This window comes from Pipra filicauda, unplaced genomic scaffold, assembly GCF_003945595.2.
Source record: "Pipra filicauda isolate LSUMZ 115617 unplaced genomic scaffold, ASM394559v2 scaffold638_size211741_pilon, whole genome shotgun sequence".
Lineage (NCBI taxonomy): Eukaryota > Metazoa > Chordata > Aves > Passeriformes > Pipridae > Pipra > Pipra filicauda.
Window position 1 is genome coordinate 72,009 of NW_024104796.1, and position 15,234 is coordinate 87,242.

The 15,234-nt window shown below is 37.8% G+C and overlaps 1 protein-coding gene across 1 annotated transcript in view; it reads left to right on the forward strand.

Annotated features, from left to right (window-relative positions):
- The window catches only part of CAST (calpastatin), a 67,937-nt gene that overhangs the window by 37,893 nt on the left and 14,810 nt on the right, over positions 1-15,234 (forward strand). The window contains exons 8-25 of the mRNA XM_027722889.2: positions 1,378-1,476; positions 2,261-2,344; positions 2,437-2,484; positions 3,061-3,156; positions 3,303-3,398; positions 4,066-4,164; positions 5,305-5,388; positions 6,172-6,219; positions 8,647-8,751; positions 9,033-9,134; positions 9,481-9,582; positions 10,613-10,687; positions 11,366-11,413; positions 11,577-11,672; positions 12,197-12,295; positions 13,480-13,581; positions 14,372-14,464; positions 14,948-15,001. Coding sequence (XP_027578690.2) covers positions 1,378-1,476; positions 2,261-2,344; positions 2,437-2,484; positions 3,061-3,156; positions 3,303-3,398; positions 4,066-4,164; positions 5,305-5,388; positions 6,172-6,219; positions 8,647-8,751; positions 9,033-9,134; positions 9,481-9,582; positions 10,613-10,687; positions 11,366-11,413; positions 11,577-11,672; positions 12,197-12,295; positions 13,480-13,581; positions 14,372-14,464; positions 14,948-15,001 — 1,530 coding nt within the window. The remainder of the gene's footprint in view (positions 1-1,377; positions 1,477-2,260; positions 2,345-2,436; positions 2,485-3,060; positions 3,157-3,302; positions 3,399-4,065; positions 4,165-5,304; positions 5,389-6,171; positions 6,220-8,646; positions 8,752-9,032; positions 9,135-9,480; positions 9,583-10,612; positions 10,688-11,365; positions 11,414-11,576; positions 11,673-12,196; positions 12,296-13,479; positions 13,582-14,371; positions 14,465-14,947; positions 15,002-15,234) is intronic.

Consider the following 15,234-nt stretch of genomic DNA (forward strand, 5'->3'; position numbering starts at 1 on the left):
ATTTTTATTATTCATGCTATTGAAATCCACATCAAGGTGGATTCTTAAGCTGAATATTATCAGGTGAGACTGGGCCCCCAAAAACCACAGTGTTGAAAAGCACAAAGGCTGCCTTGTGTTTGGAAGGTGTGTATGACAAACATCCTTGTGCTGCTCTAAAACCTGGGACCTAGAAATGTCATGCTTTTTGTCACAAAGGTAATTTCAAAGGGGGACTTGTGGAGAAAAAATATGAAGCAAAAGCATGTGGTAGAGTCAAGGTCTGGATCTTTTGGTCTTCACATGTCTGGGTAGCATGAAGGGCTCCTGTAGCTCTACTACATCCCACTTACTGCAGTAAATGAGAGCGTCAGCAGTGCAGAAGTTCTGCATTTTGTGTGGTGTTGCTCCTGCACCTGACTCCCTGCAGCATTTCTCACCCCACCTGCTTGAGCACCATTTCCTCTGGCTTTACTGGTGTATTGAGAGCTTCCAGAAGTAAATGAAGGCTTTCAAGAGAGACTTGGAAGGGGCCTTGTAGCCCTTCTGCACTGCAGGTTTCTTTTACTGGCAAAGTAAAAGAAAGAGGTAGAGTACTTAAAATAGCATCCTTTCTTTCCCACAGCAGAATCACTGTTATTCCAAGTGTAGATAAGGATGACAGTAGATGTGGATGCCTGAGTAGAGGATCTCTGTTTTATTTTGTTTTGTCTCTAGCATTTTTAACATAGGACCATGAAATAAACCATGTCTTCATTTTTCTCTTTATTTCTCCATCTGAGATGTCCACAGTGGCTGGTGCAGCTTCTGCTGGCACAGCTGGTGCAAGTGTGGTTGCTGCAGCTGATAAATCAAGTACTGATGTTGGTAAACACAGTCCCAGGCAAATGGCTTCCCTTGTAAAAATGTCTCAGAGGGTGCTTCTGTCTCTGAAACACTTCACTTTCAGAAAAAAAAATGTGTAACTGCTGAAGTATTTATACATAGTAGTTAAGTACGATGGTGAAGGGCCAGCTGAAAGAATAGGTAAAAAACTACTGGTGTGTCATTTAGGTTTTGTCAAATAGGACTTATTTAAAATCACTTTTACCACAACTTTCAATTAAAGTTAATTACTCTCTTCAGTTATGTTTGGATATATGTACATCTATATGAGCTGATATATAAATACAGATTATCTTGTTACTGACATTGGAGAACAAGTTTAAAACAGTTCTGACTGAAAAATGTATAAATTTATAAATGCACACATGGTGCGTGTCCTACTGAAAGAAGGGGTTTGGTTTGGTTTCCAGGGGTCTTCTGGAGATTCACCAGATGCTTCAGGATTTTTTTTTATATTTTTTTTTTTGCTGTGTACACCATGGTAACTTCTATGATGGTTTGCTTATTTTGAAGGCTAGTATGGATGAGTCAGCACTGGACAGCTTAATAGATACCCTGGGTGGACCTGAAGATGTGCCCACTACTCCTGTTTACACTGGTCCAGAAGTTACGGTATTCTACACTTTGCATTTTTACTTCTTAGAAGATCCATACCCAAATTATGACTGTAGTTGCTCAGTACTGCATTGATCCAGTACTTGTCACTGTGATCTGCTAAGAGTTAAGAGTATGCACAGTTACATTTTAGTGTTGTTTTCGGTATATACAGAAATTATTCAGTTTTGGATCTACTGCAATAGAAAACACTTGGAAGTGTCAACAAAGTAAGGTTGTTGCTTTTTGAGCTGACTCCGAAGCATGGTCTGCAATGGATTTACAAAAGGCAGTGACAGAGGGAGGTATATGAGAGTGTAAGCAACCTAAGAGGTTTCATTTCTGCTTGAGAAAGAGTAAAACACTGAGAGTTTGGAAAGGAATGCACACCTTTCTGAGTCTGAATTGAAGAGTCATATGAGAAGGATTACTATTACAAGCTCAGTGGTTCAGTACAGTACTCAGCCATGATAAAAATCTTGGAATTTATAAATATATATAAAAATCAGACAAAGTACATCAATACATCCTCTGGTCTAAGATACTGAAATTGCTTAAATTAATGCAGAATAATCTGGGAATGGACATGCAGAGTTCTGCTTGATGGTGAGCATATGTTGAAGCATGTGCATGATACTAGATACTGAAAGACACTATGTAGTCACAGTCCAGGTTTGGCCCTCTGACAAAGCCAACCCCCTGCATTTTCTTTCCAGAAGTATCACTGTAGGTTGCTCTACATCAGAAATTTATTTCAGTAAAGAGCAGTGCACAAACATTAATGCGTGCATTCTTTTCACAGGAAGATGATATATATTCAAGGTACTTGGAAGAAATGGGTAAACGGGAGGGTAGTCTCCCTCCAGAGTATGTTAAATTGTTGAAGGTCAGTGAGTTACAAGATACATTATTCATGCGTGTTTCCTTTCATATTTGTATGTTTTTGCTTCCCATTTACAAAATTAATTCTCATTTTAGAGCAAAGGCCAAGACGAAGTCCTACCAAAAGCAAATGAACCAAACGAAGTAAGATTTATTTTTTTTTGTACTGGAAGGTGAAAGTAACCGCTGGATTCCTAGGAAAATGTAAATGTTGAACTGTTTTCCAAAAATCTTAGGAAGTGGGAGTGCCAGATAACATAGCTACTGATAAAACTAAATAGAACTTGGCACAGATGTTTTTAATAAAGGTGTAAGAAATTTTCAGGGCACTGAAGGTGAAACAATTCAAAGAAATGCTTACAGAGATATTGGTCGTAATAAGATCAAAGGGGAGAAGTACTAAACTGTGCATGCAAGAGTCTCTCTATAATGTCTTTAGCAAAGACTACTTGGATTTCTGCACTTAACTTAAAAAACAGAATTCTACCAGCCAGCTTAATTTTACTGTCTGTAACTTTAACATACTAAAATAAAACCTTATCTGAAAAATGAATCAACCAGTGAGGGAAAATACCTTTTTTTTTTTCTTGTGTCAGGGACACCTGCCAGTGAGGTCATTGTGTGAGTAAGCAGGGGGCACACTCAGACTGTAAACAGAGCTTGACAGGGTTGATATTTGAACTTTAATAGTCATAACTTGGTTTGCAATTTCTTGCTCAGAAACCAATGACAGATGATGAGCTTGCTGAGACCCTGTCTTCTGACTTTACCTGTAGTACTGCTTCTGCTCAAGAAAAGAAGACCAGTCTGACAGAGGTATTGATACTTTTCCTGCCATTGCAGGCCTTTATTGCATGAAACATTGCCATTATGGTCTTAATATTTCATTATAAACTGATATTAACAATTTTCCACTTCTTTTTACTTTTGCAAATTTGCCTGTAATTTCATTTCTCTCACAGAAACAAAGTAAGGAAGAAGAAATCGTGCAAGCACAAGCAGCAAGTTCAGTCAAGACCTCAGTTCCTCCTAAGGAGAAGAAAACAAAATCAAATGAGGTATACATAGCCATTCTTCCACTAGTTAACGTGTAATTAAAATTTACAGGCACATGCCATATTATATGTGCCTGATCCTTAAAGATACTCATCATTCTCATTTTTCAGTTGTAAATCCTCTTTATCATAGAAACAATAGGAATAACAGGAATTACCAGTGCTCAGATATCCCCTGTCTTAAAGATTTGGCCTTAGTGAGTCAGATGATTTTCCTTCCAGATTCTTTAGAATGATTGTGGCTCTTATGACTAGAAGCGTAGAAAAATTAGAAAAATAGTCTTAGTAATAAGGTGTATAAAACTTGGATACAGTGTAATTTCCCCATATTTTACAAACCTTTATTTTTTCCGCTGTATAGAGCAAGTACAACCTTACACTTCTTGGTTTGCCATGTCAAACCACATGACAGTTGTGTTACATGAAATTGTGACACTGTGGGGTTTTATACTTTCCCCTTTTTTTTTACTTCTCAAGAGAAGTCATATCTTGATTAGACTGTGCTAATTGTGTCACAGAATCTGATGTTAAGGAAACTGGGTAAAGCCAAACCAGAATGATGAATCTGGTGCTGGCTGTTTGCTTCACATAAAGCATAAAAATACATAAGGTAAAACCTGTGTAAATTTAAAGAGATAATTAAATGGTTCACATATTTTCTTAAATACAGGAAATTAAAGAAGATGCAGTGGAAGCTCTCCTTGATACTCTTGGAGGACCTGAACCTGAACCAGAGGAAGATCCTATGCCTGTTGTAGAGGCGTCAGAGGTAACATTTTACTCCTTTTTTACCCTAGTTTTTAGACTCTCCTGTGGAATCCTGAGTCCTCTTTGTTCAATCCTGTACAAATGTTTAAAATAACAAGAAAGGCCTGTATCAGAGGCCTAAGGAATGTGTGAGTCTTAAGGGATTAAGAAAATTAAAAAATTAAGAAATCCCAAGTGGATACAGATAGAATAGAACATAATCAGATGGCCTGGGAAATTATAAGCATATCATTTGGCTATACAAGCATACGTACGTGCACCTTCCCCTGCGGTAAATATAATTGCTCTATATTTTTTCCCCCCCCTGCACTGGGTACAATTTATAACCATCTTCCATTTTGCACGTATTTACTGTTTGATTTTTAATTAACTTTCAGTGCATGTACTCCTTTTTTCCATAAAACCCCATTTTCTTTCTCATCTGACTCTTGTCTTTCACTGTCTTTTAAGAGTTTTGCTTTTCTTCAGAAGATTTTTGACAGTAATCCTGTGTTTGCATGTTAAACTCTCACTTCTTAGTTTAGTTTTGCAGACTCTGCCTATAACCATACTAATAGCAGATTTTCTCCTGTCTTCACCAGTAGCTCAGAGCAAACAAATGACAGGGAAATAGTAAAAAAATCTCCTGTTGCTGGGCTCACTTTTGACAAAAGAAGAGCTGCTTCATTGCAGATTCAATCAGTCTAGGCCTTCTGGTAACTCAGTGGATGCATTGCTTCACAAAGGAGGTCCAGAGAATTAAAAGCTGAATTTCATTGTCAGTGATGGAAAAAGATACAGAATTATGGCTAGCATAATCAGAGTGATGAAATGCAAGAAAACCTGAGGGTTTTGTACACACAAAAATTCTAAAAGTACCTACCACAAAGTTAGAGCTCTGAATAGTGTCTAAAGTTTTCTTAGGATTTAAAATAATGCAGCCATATTCTCATATGACGTTTAAACCATTATGATTTTACCACAGACATTTGGTAGGAATAAATTGAGGAATTTCAATATTTTGATATATGGAATAATTTCATCTGATGCTACTTCTTCTGAACACAGTAGGGTGAAGAATCTTGATAGTGAAGTTGAGTGTACGTGGGGGTTTTATTTTAATTTTTTCTATGTGTTTTTTTTTATGTTATTTCTTTTTAAGGCAAAAGCTAAAGAGAAAAAAGAAGAAAAGGTTGGAGAACGTGATGATACGATACCTCCAGAATACAGGTTAACTCCAGAGCTGGTAAGTTTTCAGTACCTCTGATTTCCTCCCCTTCCTTTGTGGGCATGACTGGTTTTTCAGGCATTCTGAGCAAAGATCTGATCTTCCCAGGTGACACGTTCCTTCTCCAAGAGTGGTGTTTCTTGTTTCTTACACTAAATTTCAGTAAATCACTTTACAGCAGTCCTCTTTGGGATCACTCTGTAATGTAACCTTGAAACACTAATGTGAAATGGTAGGAAAAGTACACTATTTTTTATGGATTGTTGCTTCAAGGGATGGGTATTTGTTCAAGGTTAAGCAAATCAACAACAGAACTGAGACGTGTTTTTGATAAAGTTCAGAGTTGAAAGTTTCTGTGATGCTGTATAAACTGGCCTTGCTGGAGCTAAATGTTAATATTGGGTGTTGAAAGGTGCAGCTTTACACCCCATTTTAGAGATTTCAGGACTACCCAATTGCAGCCCTGGGGTTTCACTCCCTCTTTGTTCAAGTGCAAAGGTTTAGTCAAAGCTTGTTTTACTACTGGATGAATATCTGCTGGTTTACTATGGAATTAATTCTTGATACGTGTTGACACCAAAAAGAATGAACACTGGTCTCTTGTATTGTGCTGACATCATATTTGCTTCTTTTATCCACTTACCTGGCCATGTAAAGATTCCCCGTTTAGGGGAATTCCTGTTACTGTGTCACTAGTTTAATCTTGTGTGTGGAATTTATTTTGTATTATTTTGCTGGTGATTACTGAGTATGGCACTTAAAGCAATAGAAAAATGTCAGTAATGCTTATTTCACTTTTAGGATAAGAATGGAAAACCGATGTTACCGAAGCCTGAAGAAAAACCAAAGGTTAGAAAACTGACAATATTGTAGGAGTGTGACTGGATATTCATTCCTGTTTTCTCCCTCTCTGTCACCTCATCTCTCTCTGTGCCGTTATGTAAGTCTTGTGTGTTTGCTTCTTTCCACAAAACCTGCTGATCTGAAGTGTCAAGTGGAAGTTGTTTTTATTGAAGTGCATTGGCTGTGAACGAGGAGCTCGTAGTGTGGAAAAAGTCTAGAGACTATTAAGACGTGAGAGAGTTTCTGAAATTACTGCTGGCACAAAGAAAGGCTGTATGGGGAGTTAGCACAAGGTATTCTGTAGAGGGCTGTTGGAGCTGTTAAAGGACAAAGAGAAGTGAAGCAGGAAAATCTTGTGTTTTCTTGACAGTTTCCTTTCATTAGTGATCAATATAAAGAAACATGACTGGAAAGAAGGAAAAAAAGCTGCTGTGAACATTTTCCTAATCACAAAGACCAACTTGTACTTTGCAAAGAGCATCCATCGTGGCCTAGAAAAGTGCAAGAGAGAATTAAAATATTGAAAGAGAAAGTTGCAAAGATTAATTTAAAAGGGACAGGAAGAAAGCAAAGGAACTGTGCACTGAAGAAACTGAGGGCTTCACTTTGGAAATACTGTTTTTTAAGTTGAGGAGTGCTGCCAAAAATTGGACAAGTACAGGAAACCTCCATTCTTCTGGAATGAGCGTGAAGGTCAGGACCAATCTCAGTGAGAACCTCCTACAAGGTTGAGGTGTGTAGGAATGCCAAAGGCAGTGGTGAAAAGATTTTTGTCTCTAAAAATTTGCGTGTTCAGGTCTTAGACAAGACAAGTCTTGAGTAGGTGATGTGTGAGAGCTGCACAGGAGGAACACCTGCCAAGCATGTCATGATATAAAAAGTGAGCAGCTATGGCCCTGCTGTCAGGAGACAAGCCCTCCTGTTCCACAGGGAGCAAAACAGGACGGCAAACACAAAAAAGAAAAGTTTCAGAAGAGAATGTGGCATGAGTGACGGGAGGTCGGTTCACAGTTTGTCCAAAGTCCTGTATAAAACCAGAAGACAAGCTCAGAATCATGAGGTCTTATGCCAAAAGAATTTAAGTGGTTGGTAGAAAAATAATATTCCCATGCTCTTCTGCTTCTCTCAATTAGAGAGACAAATACAATTGAATATCTGTTCTGTAAGTGAATCACAGGAGTACTGCAGTATTTTTCTGAGCATCTCTTCACTGCTTGTAATTTAAATGAAGTGGCTTTGAGCAAGATGTATTCGCCAGTATTCCTGTGGTATCACCACTAATTTACATCTGTGAAACCAAAATCAGAAAAACCGAAAAAAGAGCTATGCTAATATCTGAATACTTTCAGTCATGTACAGTTGTTCCATGATTTCTGGTGAACGCAAAGTCCTTCCATCAGGATTTCAGCTCGGGCTTGTCTTGCTCTGGTGCTCCACTCTGCATACCCTTAAGCACATGCAGTGGAATAACTTTTGTGAAAAAAAAATTGGTTTTACCTCAATGCCTCTTTTTAGTGTCTGAGAGAGGATTTAAGACATTATGAAAAGTGAGGTCTTATGTGTTGAGGCATTTTGTAAAGACTTTCAGGGAGGGAATGAGGGAGGGAAAATAGGAGACTCTCTTTCACAAATGTCTTCTTTTCCATTGTGAATCTTTCTCTAACCATTTAAGTTGCACGTAGCAAGTGAATGGTCACCACTGCTAGCAAAGATTTAAACATTCAGCTGTGAACAGTAGTTTGGAGGATCCCAGGAGCATCAGGTATATGTATATAGATTGCATAGTGCTAGATCACATAATATCAATAGATACAGTAATAGACACACTGTAGGAAACTAAAACCTTTTTTTGTTCACTAAAACATGCACAGTGAAAGCCGCTGAGTGTCAGCAGTCAGCAGATCTCTGAGGTGACATTGCCCCTGAAGGAACTCTACTTCTGCTGGGGAAAAAAAATTAAAATGGGTTGATGGTGCTGCTTCCCACTACCTGTATATAGTTTGTACTTGAAGTATTATAACAGCACGATGCTGTTATAGTAAATACTAGATAAATATTAGCATTTTTTTCGTAACTAAGTGGTTGTACTTAGAGGTTGTATTTATTATAAGAGGTGGTACTTTTAAGTAGCCCTGTAGACAATGTTGAACATTATGTATCTGGGTCTCTGAATTATATTTTATGTTATCTCTACAGTTCTCTACCTTATACTGACTTTTGATGACAAAGCAACTGACTTATTCTAAAATGTGGTTTTCTTCATTTTATACAGTGGGAAGTTCATGCTGTTTTGTTGCATATAAGTGTGAAAGGTTATTTCAGTGTAGGCTACAAATGTTTTCCTTCTTTCTGAGTAGTTGAAATACAATTCTTGAAAAAATAAATTAAAAACAGGCAGTGAGTCACCTGTATCCCATATGGGTTTTTTTGCAGCCTCTGAGTGAATCTGATCTTGTTGATGAATTTTCAAAGGACTTTGCCTTCCCTGCACAGCCTGCAGCACAACCCAAACCTTCAAAGCCCAGTAGCACATCCAAAGTATGTCTTTCTAGTTCACTGAAGATGGTAACACTGATAGTTTTGCTAAGACTGGGTAATGCTACTGTTCTTTCAAGAAAAATATTTTCTTCTCTTTATATTTTTCCTTCCCTGTTGCCTTTGTTGGAACATGCAGTATTGGCACTCAGCTCTTAATCGAGCAGCTTCTACCTTTAAATTTAGACTCTTCTGCCTTGTTCAGTACTCTGTTTAGGAAAAAAAAAGACATTTCGTCTTTCTAAGCATATTCGGTAAATTACAGTGTAATTTTTCTGTTTCAGAAGCCTTCAGATTCTGTGTCTGCGAAAATCACTGAGAATAAAGTAGTCCCTCGTGCCACAGCTTGCACTGTGCAGTCTTCAGCTCCACCAGCCCTGTCTGCAGTAAGTGGTGGAGCTACTTCAGCTAGTGCTAAAACAAATCTTCAGTACTTCCTTTATGGAATGGCAGAACATATTGTCAAGATGCTCATTTCAGCATCGCAAGTTCTTCCTCCACAAAGGCTGAGTGGTTTCCAAAAAAAATGAACTGTGTGGGGAAGGTCAGTGACCTTCTTCATAGAGGAAGACAAACTGACAGTTCTTGCTGTCTCCTCTACCTCTTAATGCTCTAAAGAGGATGCTGTTTGTGAACCAAATATGTACTGCAGGAAAAAACAAAAACAGTGTTCTTTAGCTGCAGCCGAACTCCAAAGTAAGAATTGTTTTTTCGGTATCAACACCCACACAGGTTGGTCACGTAGCAGATGAAGCACTGGAAGCCTTGTCCAGCAGCCTGGGAAAGAAGAAGCCTGATCCAGGTGAAAAAAATCCTGCTATGGACAAAGTTAAGGTAGAGGAAAAAAAAATCAGACCTCAAAAAATAGACTGTTGATGTAATTGCCTTCAATTACTGTATTTCCTCAGGCTACATGCAATATAGATATAATATTTTCACTTTTAAAATAAAATTACTGTTGAAACCAGTTTAATTCTGCTTAGGAAGTACTAGTAGTATTTCAGCACAGTGACTGCACTATTTTACTAATTATGACTATGGCATTAAAGTAGTTCCCTCAGATTCTGAAAACTGCATTTTCTTATGCTATACCAAAGCGGAGTTAAGATGCACACAGAGGTAGCACACAGTATGGTCTTTGTCCTAAAGGAACCAAATTTATTATGAATAGTTTAAATTAGGGATGGATGATGCATGAAACTTTGGGCTTTGCCCTTGATCTTGTTATTTAAATTGGGAGTCATAAGAAAGTCACTGAAATACATGTATTCTGTCTATGGATGCTGTTCATAGTCTGAATGTCCCCAGTGCCATGCTAAACCATGGCCCAGATGGAATTGACTGGTGTCAAAAACCAGAAAAAGCAGCCCTTCTGCAATTCTGTCAAGTGAAAGTTCCCAAAACTGGCTTTACTCCCTTTCCTTATCTGTTATTTTCCAGCATAACTTTGAGGAGGCTGCTCCTTTTTGAGGTGGGCTACTGATTTCTCTGTTCAGCCTTCGTTTGCATGCAGCCCAGGTAGCTGTTGAGTTGATTTCCAAAAAAGTCAAGAATTAGGACTCAGGAGGTGTTAACAGTGTTTTGTTGTTGGTCCATACCTGTCTATTAACTTACTTATGTCACCTTCAGTGAAATAGGTAGAACTGCTTATGATATACAGAGGAAGAAACAGGCAGAGAAATTAAGGCTTTCTCAAGAGAAAATGCTTTCTTTTAATTTTCATAAGATTTGTAGTTGGATTGAAAGAAAAAGACTTAACTTGAATCAGTAGACTGAAAGCTAGAAGCTTGCTCAGCTCATGTGCATTTCTTTTGGGATGTAATTAGTTGTTTTTCTTGCTATGATTTCTATTTTGCCTTCATAGGAGAAAACCAAAACAGAACAACACAAAGAACTGGGTGAAGATGAAGAAACAATTCCTCCATTAACAGGAGCTAAAGTAATTTATTTAAAGTGTTGTCTTAGTCTTACTTTCCCTTCATTCCTCAGAATATGTGGGTGAAATGAGACTCCATTTTATTTTGAAATGTTGATGTTCATTTCAGCCAGTTTTATAGTATTCAGAAATTCCAGTTCATAGTTCCCAAATATCTGACATCTATCATTAGTTGCATACAGGTGGTTTAGATGCAGATGGATAATTCTGTTTGAGATTACTCTGATGCACAGTAGCTTTTGGTATTTTAAAACTTAATAAATTGTGGTTGGTTAAAGCTGTTAAAAAACCCAAAGCAGTTCTTCAAGGTGATATTTTTGCGAACATCACCACATACATTTGACATAAATGGGTTGTTTAGGTCTTGCCAAGGCTTTCACAACATGTGCCACAGCTGAGATTTTATTTATTAATTGTTTTATTTCCGTGGAAATGGGAACACAAAATAGGGAACTCAGAGTCCCTCACACTGAATCACTTCTCAGCATTCAGGTGTTCTTAAGCTACAGGACTCGGATTTTTTAAGTGGCACTTTGAGTAACAACAGTAGGTACCAGAGGTGACTTAGATCACTTTCTTGTGTAATACTGTTTGTGTTGCTCAGTGAGTGCTTCCAGAGTACCTGTATTGCAGAGTTATTTAAGGACTGCTTGGTTTAATGCAAGGGATCTCTCTTTGTAGGATAAAGATGAAAAACAACTCTTACCAAAACCGGAAGAAAAGCCACAGGTAAAAAAAGTGAATATGCAAATAACTGTTTCATTCATGAATTACTGGCAAATGTCACTAATGATACCCAGTATTCAGTTTAAAAATGGACTGGGCTACCTCCTCACTTTTTAAGAGATAAAGAGACTTAAAAGCCTCTTTTGTTTTTCCTTTTCAATGATAGCCTATGAGTGAAAATGATCTTTTAGAGGGTTTGACAGAAGGATTTTCCTGTTCTCCATCACCACCTGCACCATTACCTACATCAGCTGTACAAAAGGTGAGTATATTTGATTTCTGAAAATTGGTTTTATTTTCAAGTTGTTTGAATAATCTTGACATTTTACATATTTCCTTCAAAGTTTATGTAAAGTTTCTTACATAAATTCCAGTAACTAAAAATTTAAAATACTTTTTGCAGCAAACTAATAGAGGAGTAGAAAAAAGAAATACTCAAGTTGTCGTATCTTTTTATCAATTGCTTGTATAACTAATACTTTGCAGCTGAGAATTTTAGAAGTGTTACTTGGGAATGTGGATGGCCTAAGTGAATTCTTAGTTCTTCTGGAGTCATGTTAAACCTCTGATTTAGCTGTGCCAAGGTTTAACGCAGTAGTTGAGATGGTTGAACAAAGTGAGATGCAGAAAAGTTGCAGAGTGGAGGGGTTTTCAATCTGAAATAACTAAAGCTGCTGAGAAAAATAAACTCCTAGAAATAAACTGCATAGGCACTGTGTTTTAGATGTGTGGACTTTAATGCATGTTTTCCTCCTATGTTTGTGATGGCGCTGTGTACTGTTCCAGAAAACCAAGGAGGGTGGGAAGCCCGTGGTTTCCTCGGATGTTATCTCTGCTGCTACAGTTTCGGCAGTGCACTCCGCAGCTCCTCTGTCTTCTGCCTCAGTAAGCAACCCCTTCTGTAGGTCCTTACCCCCAAACAAATGAGAAGACACAGCAGCGTGGCCTGGCCAGTTCCACTATTATGGGCTGTTGCAAAGTTCAGTCATTTATTGCTGATAACTGGCTGCTGCAGGGAAGGAGAATGTTCCCCTGAGGAGAAAAAAAAAAAAAGTGTGATTTTTCTGGACACTCCATGTTGAACAGACTGGGGACTGGGCTGCCCATTCTCCCCACGTTCCAGTCACTGCTGCATTTCAGACTCCTTTGGAAGCTCCCAACCCATGCCAAGTCCTTCAGGGTCACTGAGGACATTGGGGGATGTGTCTTTCCTTTCTGCAGGTCCATGCAGGCAGTCACCTCTTTGCAAGTGGTTTCAATTTTAGGCTTGAGCCTTTGGCTGAACTTTTCCTCTTTTTCCTTTTCTTTTTTTTTCCTTTTCCTCTGTTTCCTTTTCCTTTTTGTCTTCTCCTTTTTCCTTTTCCTTTTTGTCTTTCTTCTTTCCCCTTCCTTCTTTCCCCTTTCTTCTTTCCTCTTTCTCCTTCCCTTTCTTTCCCCTTCCCCACCTAGGTAATGAGAACATTTAAAATAATCCCAACATAGTCATCACCGCAGTGGCCAAGTCAAGCCTGTAAACGGAGAAGTCCAAGGTTAATGGAGGAACAGGCAGTGCCATGACCCCCTTTGAATACCAAGAGAACCTCCCTTCCCACCATTTGTTGTAACGTTTCTCATTCCTTCTCCATTTTGATCCATGCAGAGGGATCTTCCACTAATGTTTCCAGCCTGATTTGGAGGGGGAATATAAAGCTTCACCTGACTGTGTTTTAGTTGGTTTTATGGTCTTTTTTTTCTTGACCAGGTTTTGAATAAAAACTGATGTTTGCAAAGTGAATGGCAATTGCCAAACAACCATCATTTTATAGATCTGTTCTCATTACAGAGGTTAGGCTTACATATAACAAAAGCCATTAAAATAAATCCCATAAGCCCTTCTTAAAATTATGTTTTCTGTAGGTCTAAATATTCTGTGGGTTTTTTCCCCAGCTACTGCACAACATTGCAATTACAAAGGGAGAGCTCTTTGTTCATTGAAGTTGACAGCTCATTAGTCAGGACTTAATTAGCTTGATGAATCAAATTATTTTTGCAGCACATTTGCACTCACAAATGTGTTTACACTTTGTTAGGGAGGAAAAGAGATGGATGAAGCCTTGGATCTCCTGTCTGATTCCCTGGGACAGAGGGAGCCTGACCCTGATGAGAACAAACCAGTTGTGGATAAAGTAAAGGTAACAAAAGACATTCTGAAACTTGATCAATTTGGGGCGAGGTGTGGGAGGGAATAAACCAAATCAACAAGAGAACCCCAAAATACTTCTCATATACCTGTAGGAGTATATGGCATAGGATTTTAGAAGTAAGAGTAAGGCTATTAGAAAAAACTCCATACTCTTATGTTTCCCACATGTAGGCATACCAAACACTCTTCAGTCAGCTGGATTACTTGTGGGTTTTGTGAAAAATACTGAATTGGTTAACATACTTCAGCCACTTGGAGGCAAGTGTTGAAGTGTTACAGGAGTTTGAAACTATTTTATTTCAATGCCTTTTATTGTGATTATTCTCATCATTTTTCATGTGTCTTCTTGGGCCTCCGTTTCTAAAATTAATTTTCTGGCTGAATTTTTCATCAGGCTTTGACTTCTATACCCACAAATACTGAGTTCATCAACAGATGTGTTCATTTAGTCACTAATATTTGTAAACTTGTTTGTTTCTGCTTATTTTGTGTTCATTCAGTCTTTCTTCATAAAATTCTATAAAGACCCTTCTGTTAATAAGAAAATCAATTTCTGTGTAATAGTAGTAGTAAGTTGTAATCTGCAATACCTAAGGTAAAGAACATTACTGAGGGAAAACAAAACCACCTTCACTTCATAGTGAAATCCGCATATGCTTTCTTCAACAGTAGTTTTAAAATTTTAAAGTCAAAAAGGGCATCTGCCCCAAGTTTAAGAAGCCCTCTCACTTATTTCTAATGTGAGTATTAAAGTTGTTAAAAAATTTAAATGCTTTCAGGAAAAGGTTAAATCTGAACACAGAGAAAAACTTGGAGAAAGAGATGATACCATCCCACCTGACTATCAAAAACTTCTGGAGTCAGGTGATCAGGTAAGGAAAAGCCTTAATAGTTTTTATTTGCAACACTGGAAATTTGAGTTTATGAGCCATTCTGTCCTCTTTGGAACTACAAGATGAATAAGTGAGTAAGTGCCTGTACTATATTTATGTATTAGGGCTAAACATGGAAATATCCTGTAGTTAGGATAGCTCTAGCCTTGCATGCATGTAAGTCAAAAAACAACAACAAAAAAATGTTGGTTTGTTCTTGTTTTTTTTTTAATTGGGCAGTCTGAACAAATAATTACTTTGAACTACCCAGTAACAATCAGTGTCCTGGAGGGTTAAAGTGACACAGCCGTGAAAGCACTGTGTGAATTGGCTGTGAATACATGGCAGGAGAAATACAGAAATAAATTCAGAATGGTGCAACTTTCTTGATAATCTGTGAACACCCAATGCTGTGTGTAAATACTTGTCTTAAACTAATCTGACCTGTTCAAAATAAAGGATGTACTCTTTCTTCTTCCCAAGGGTAAACCAGCAAAGCCAACAGCAAAGGAGGACATAAACCACAAAGGACAAAAGGTAACATTTATGATGAGTTTTATTGAGGATTTTTATATATATATATATATATATATATATATATATATATTCATGATATTTATTCTGTGTTTGTGTCAGGCTGTGGGCTCTGATTTTTTTTCAAAGCAGTGTCACTGTAGGCTTAAGGTGTGATTCACTGCAAATACTCATAAATACTCATTAATGCAGTAGGTAATAGTGTGGGCAGTAAAACTTTTGTGAGGAGTAACTCT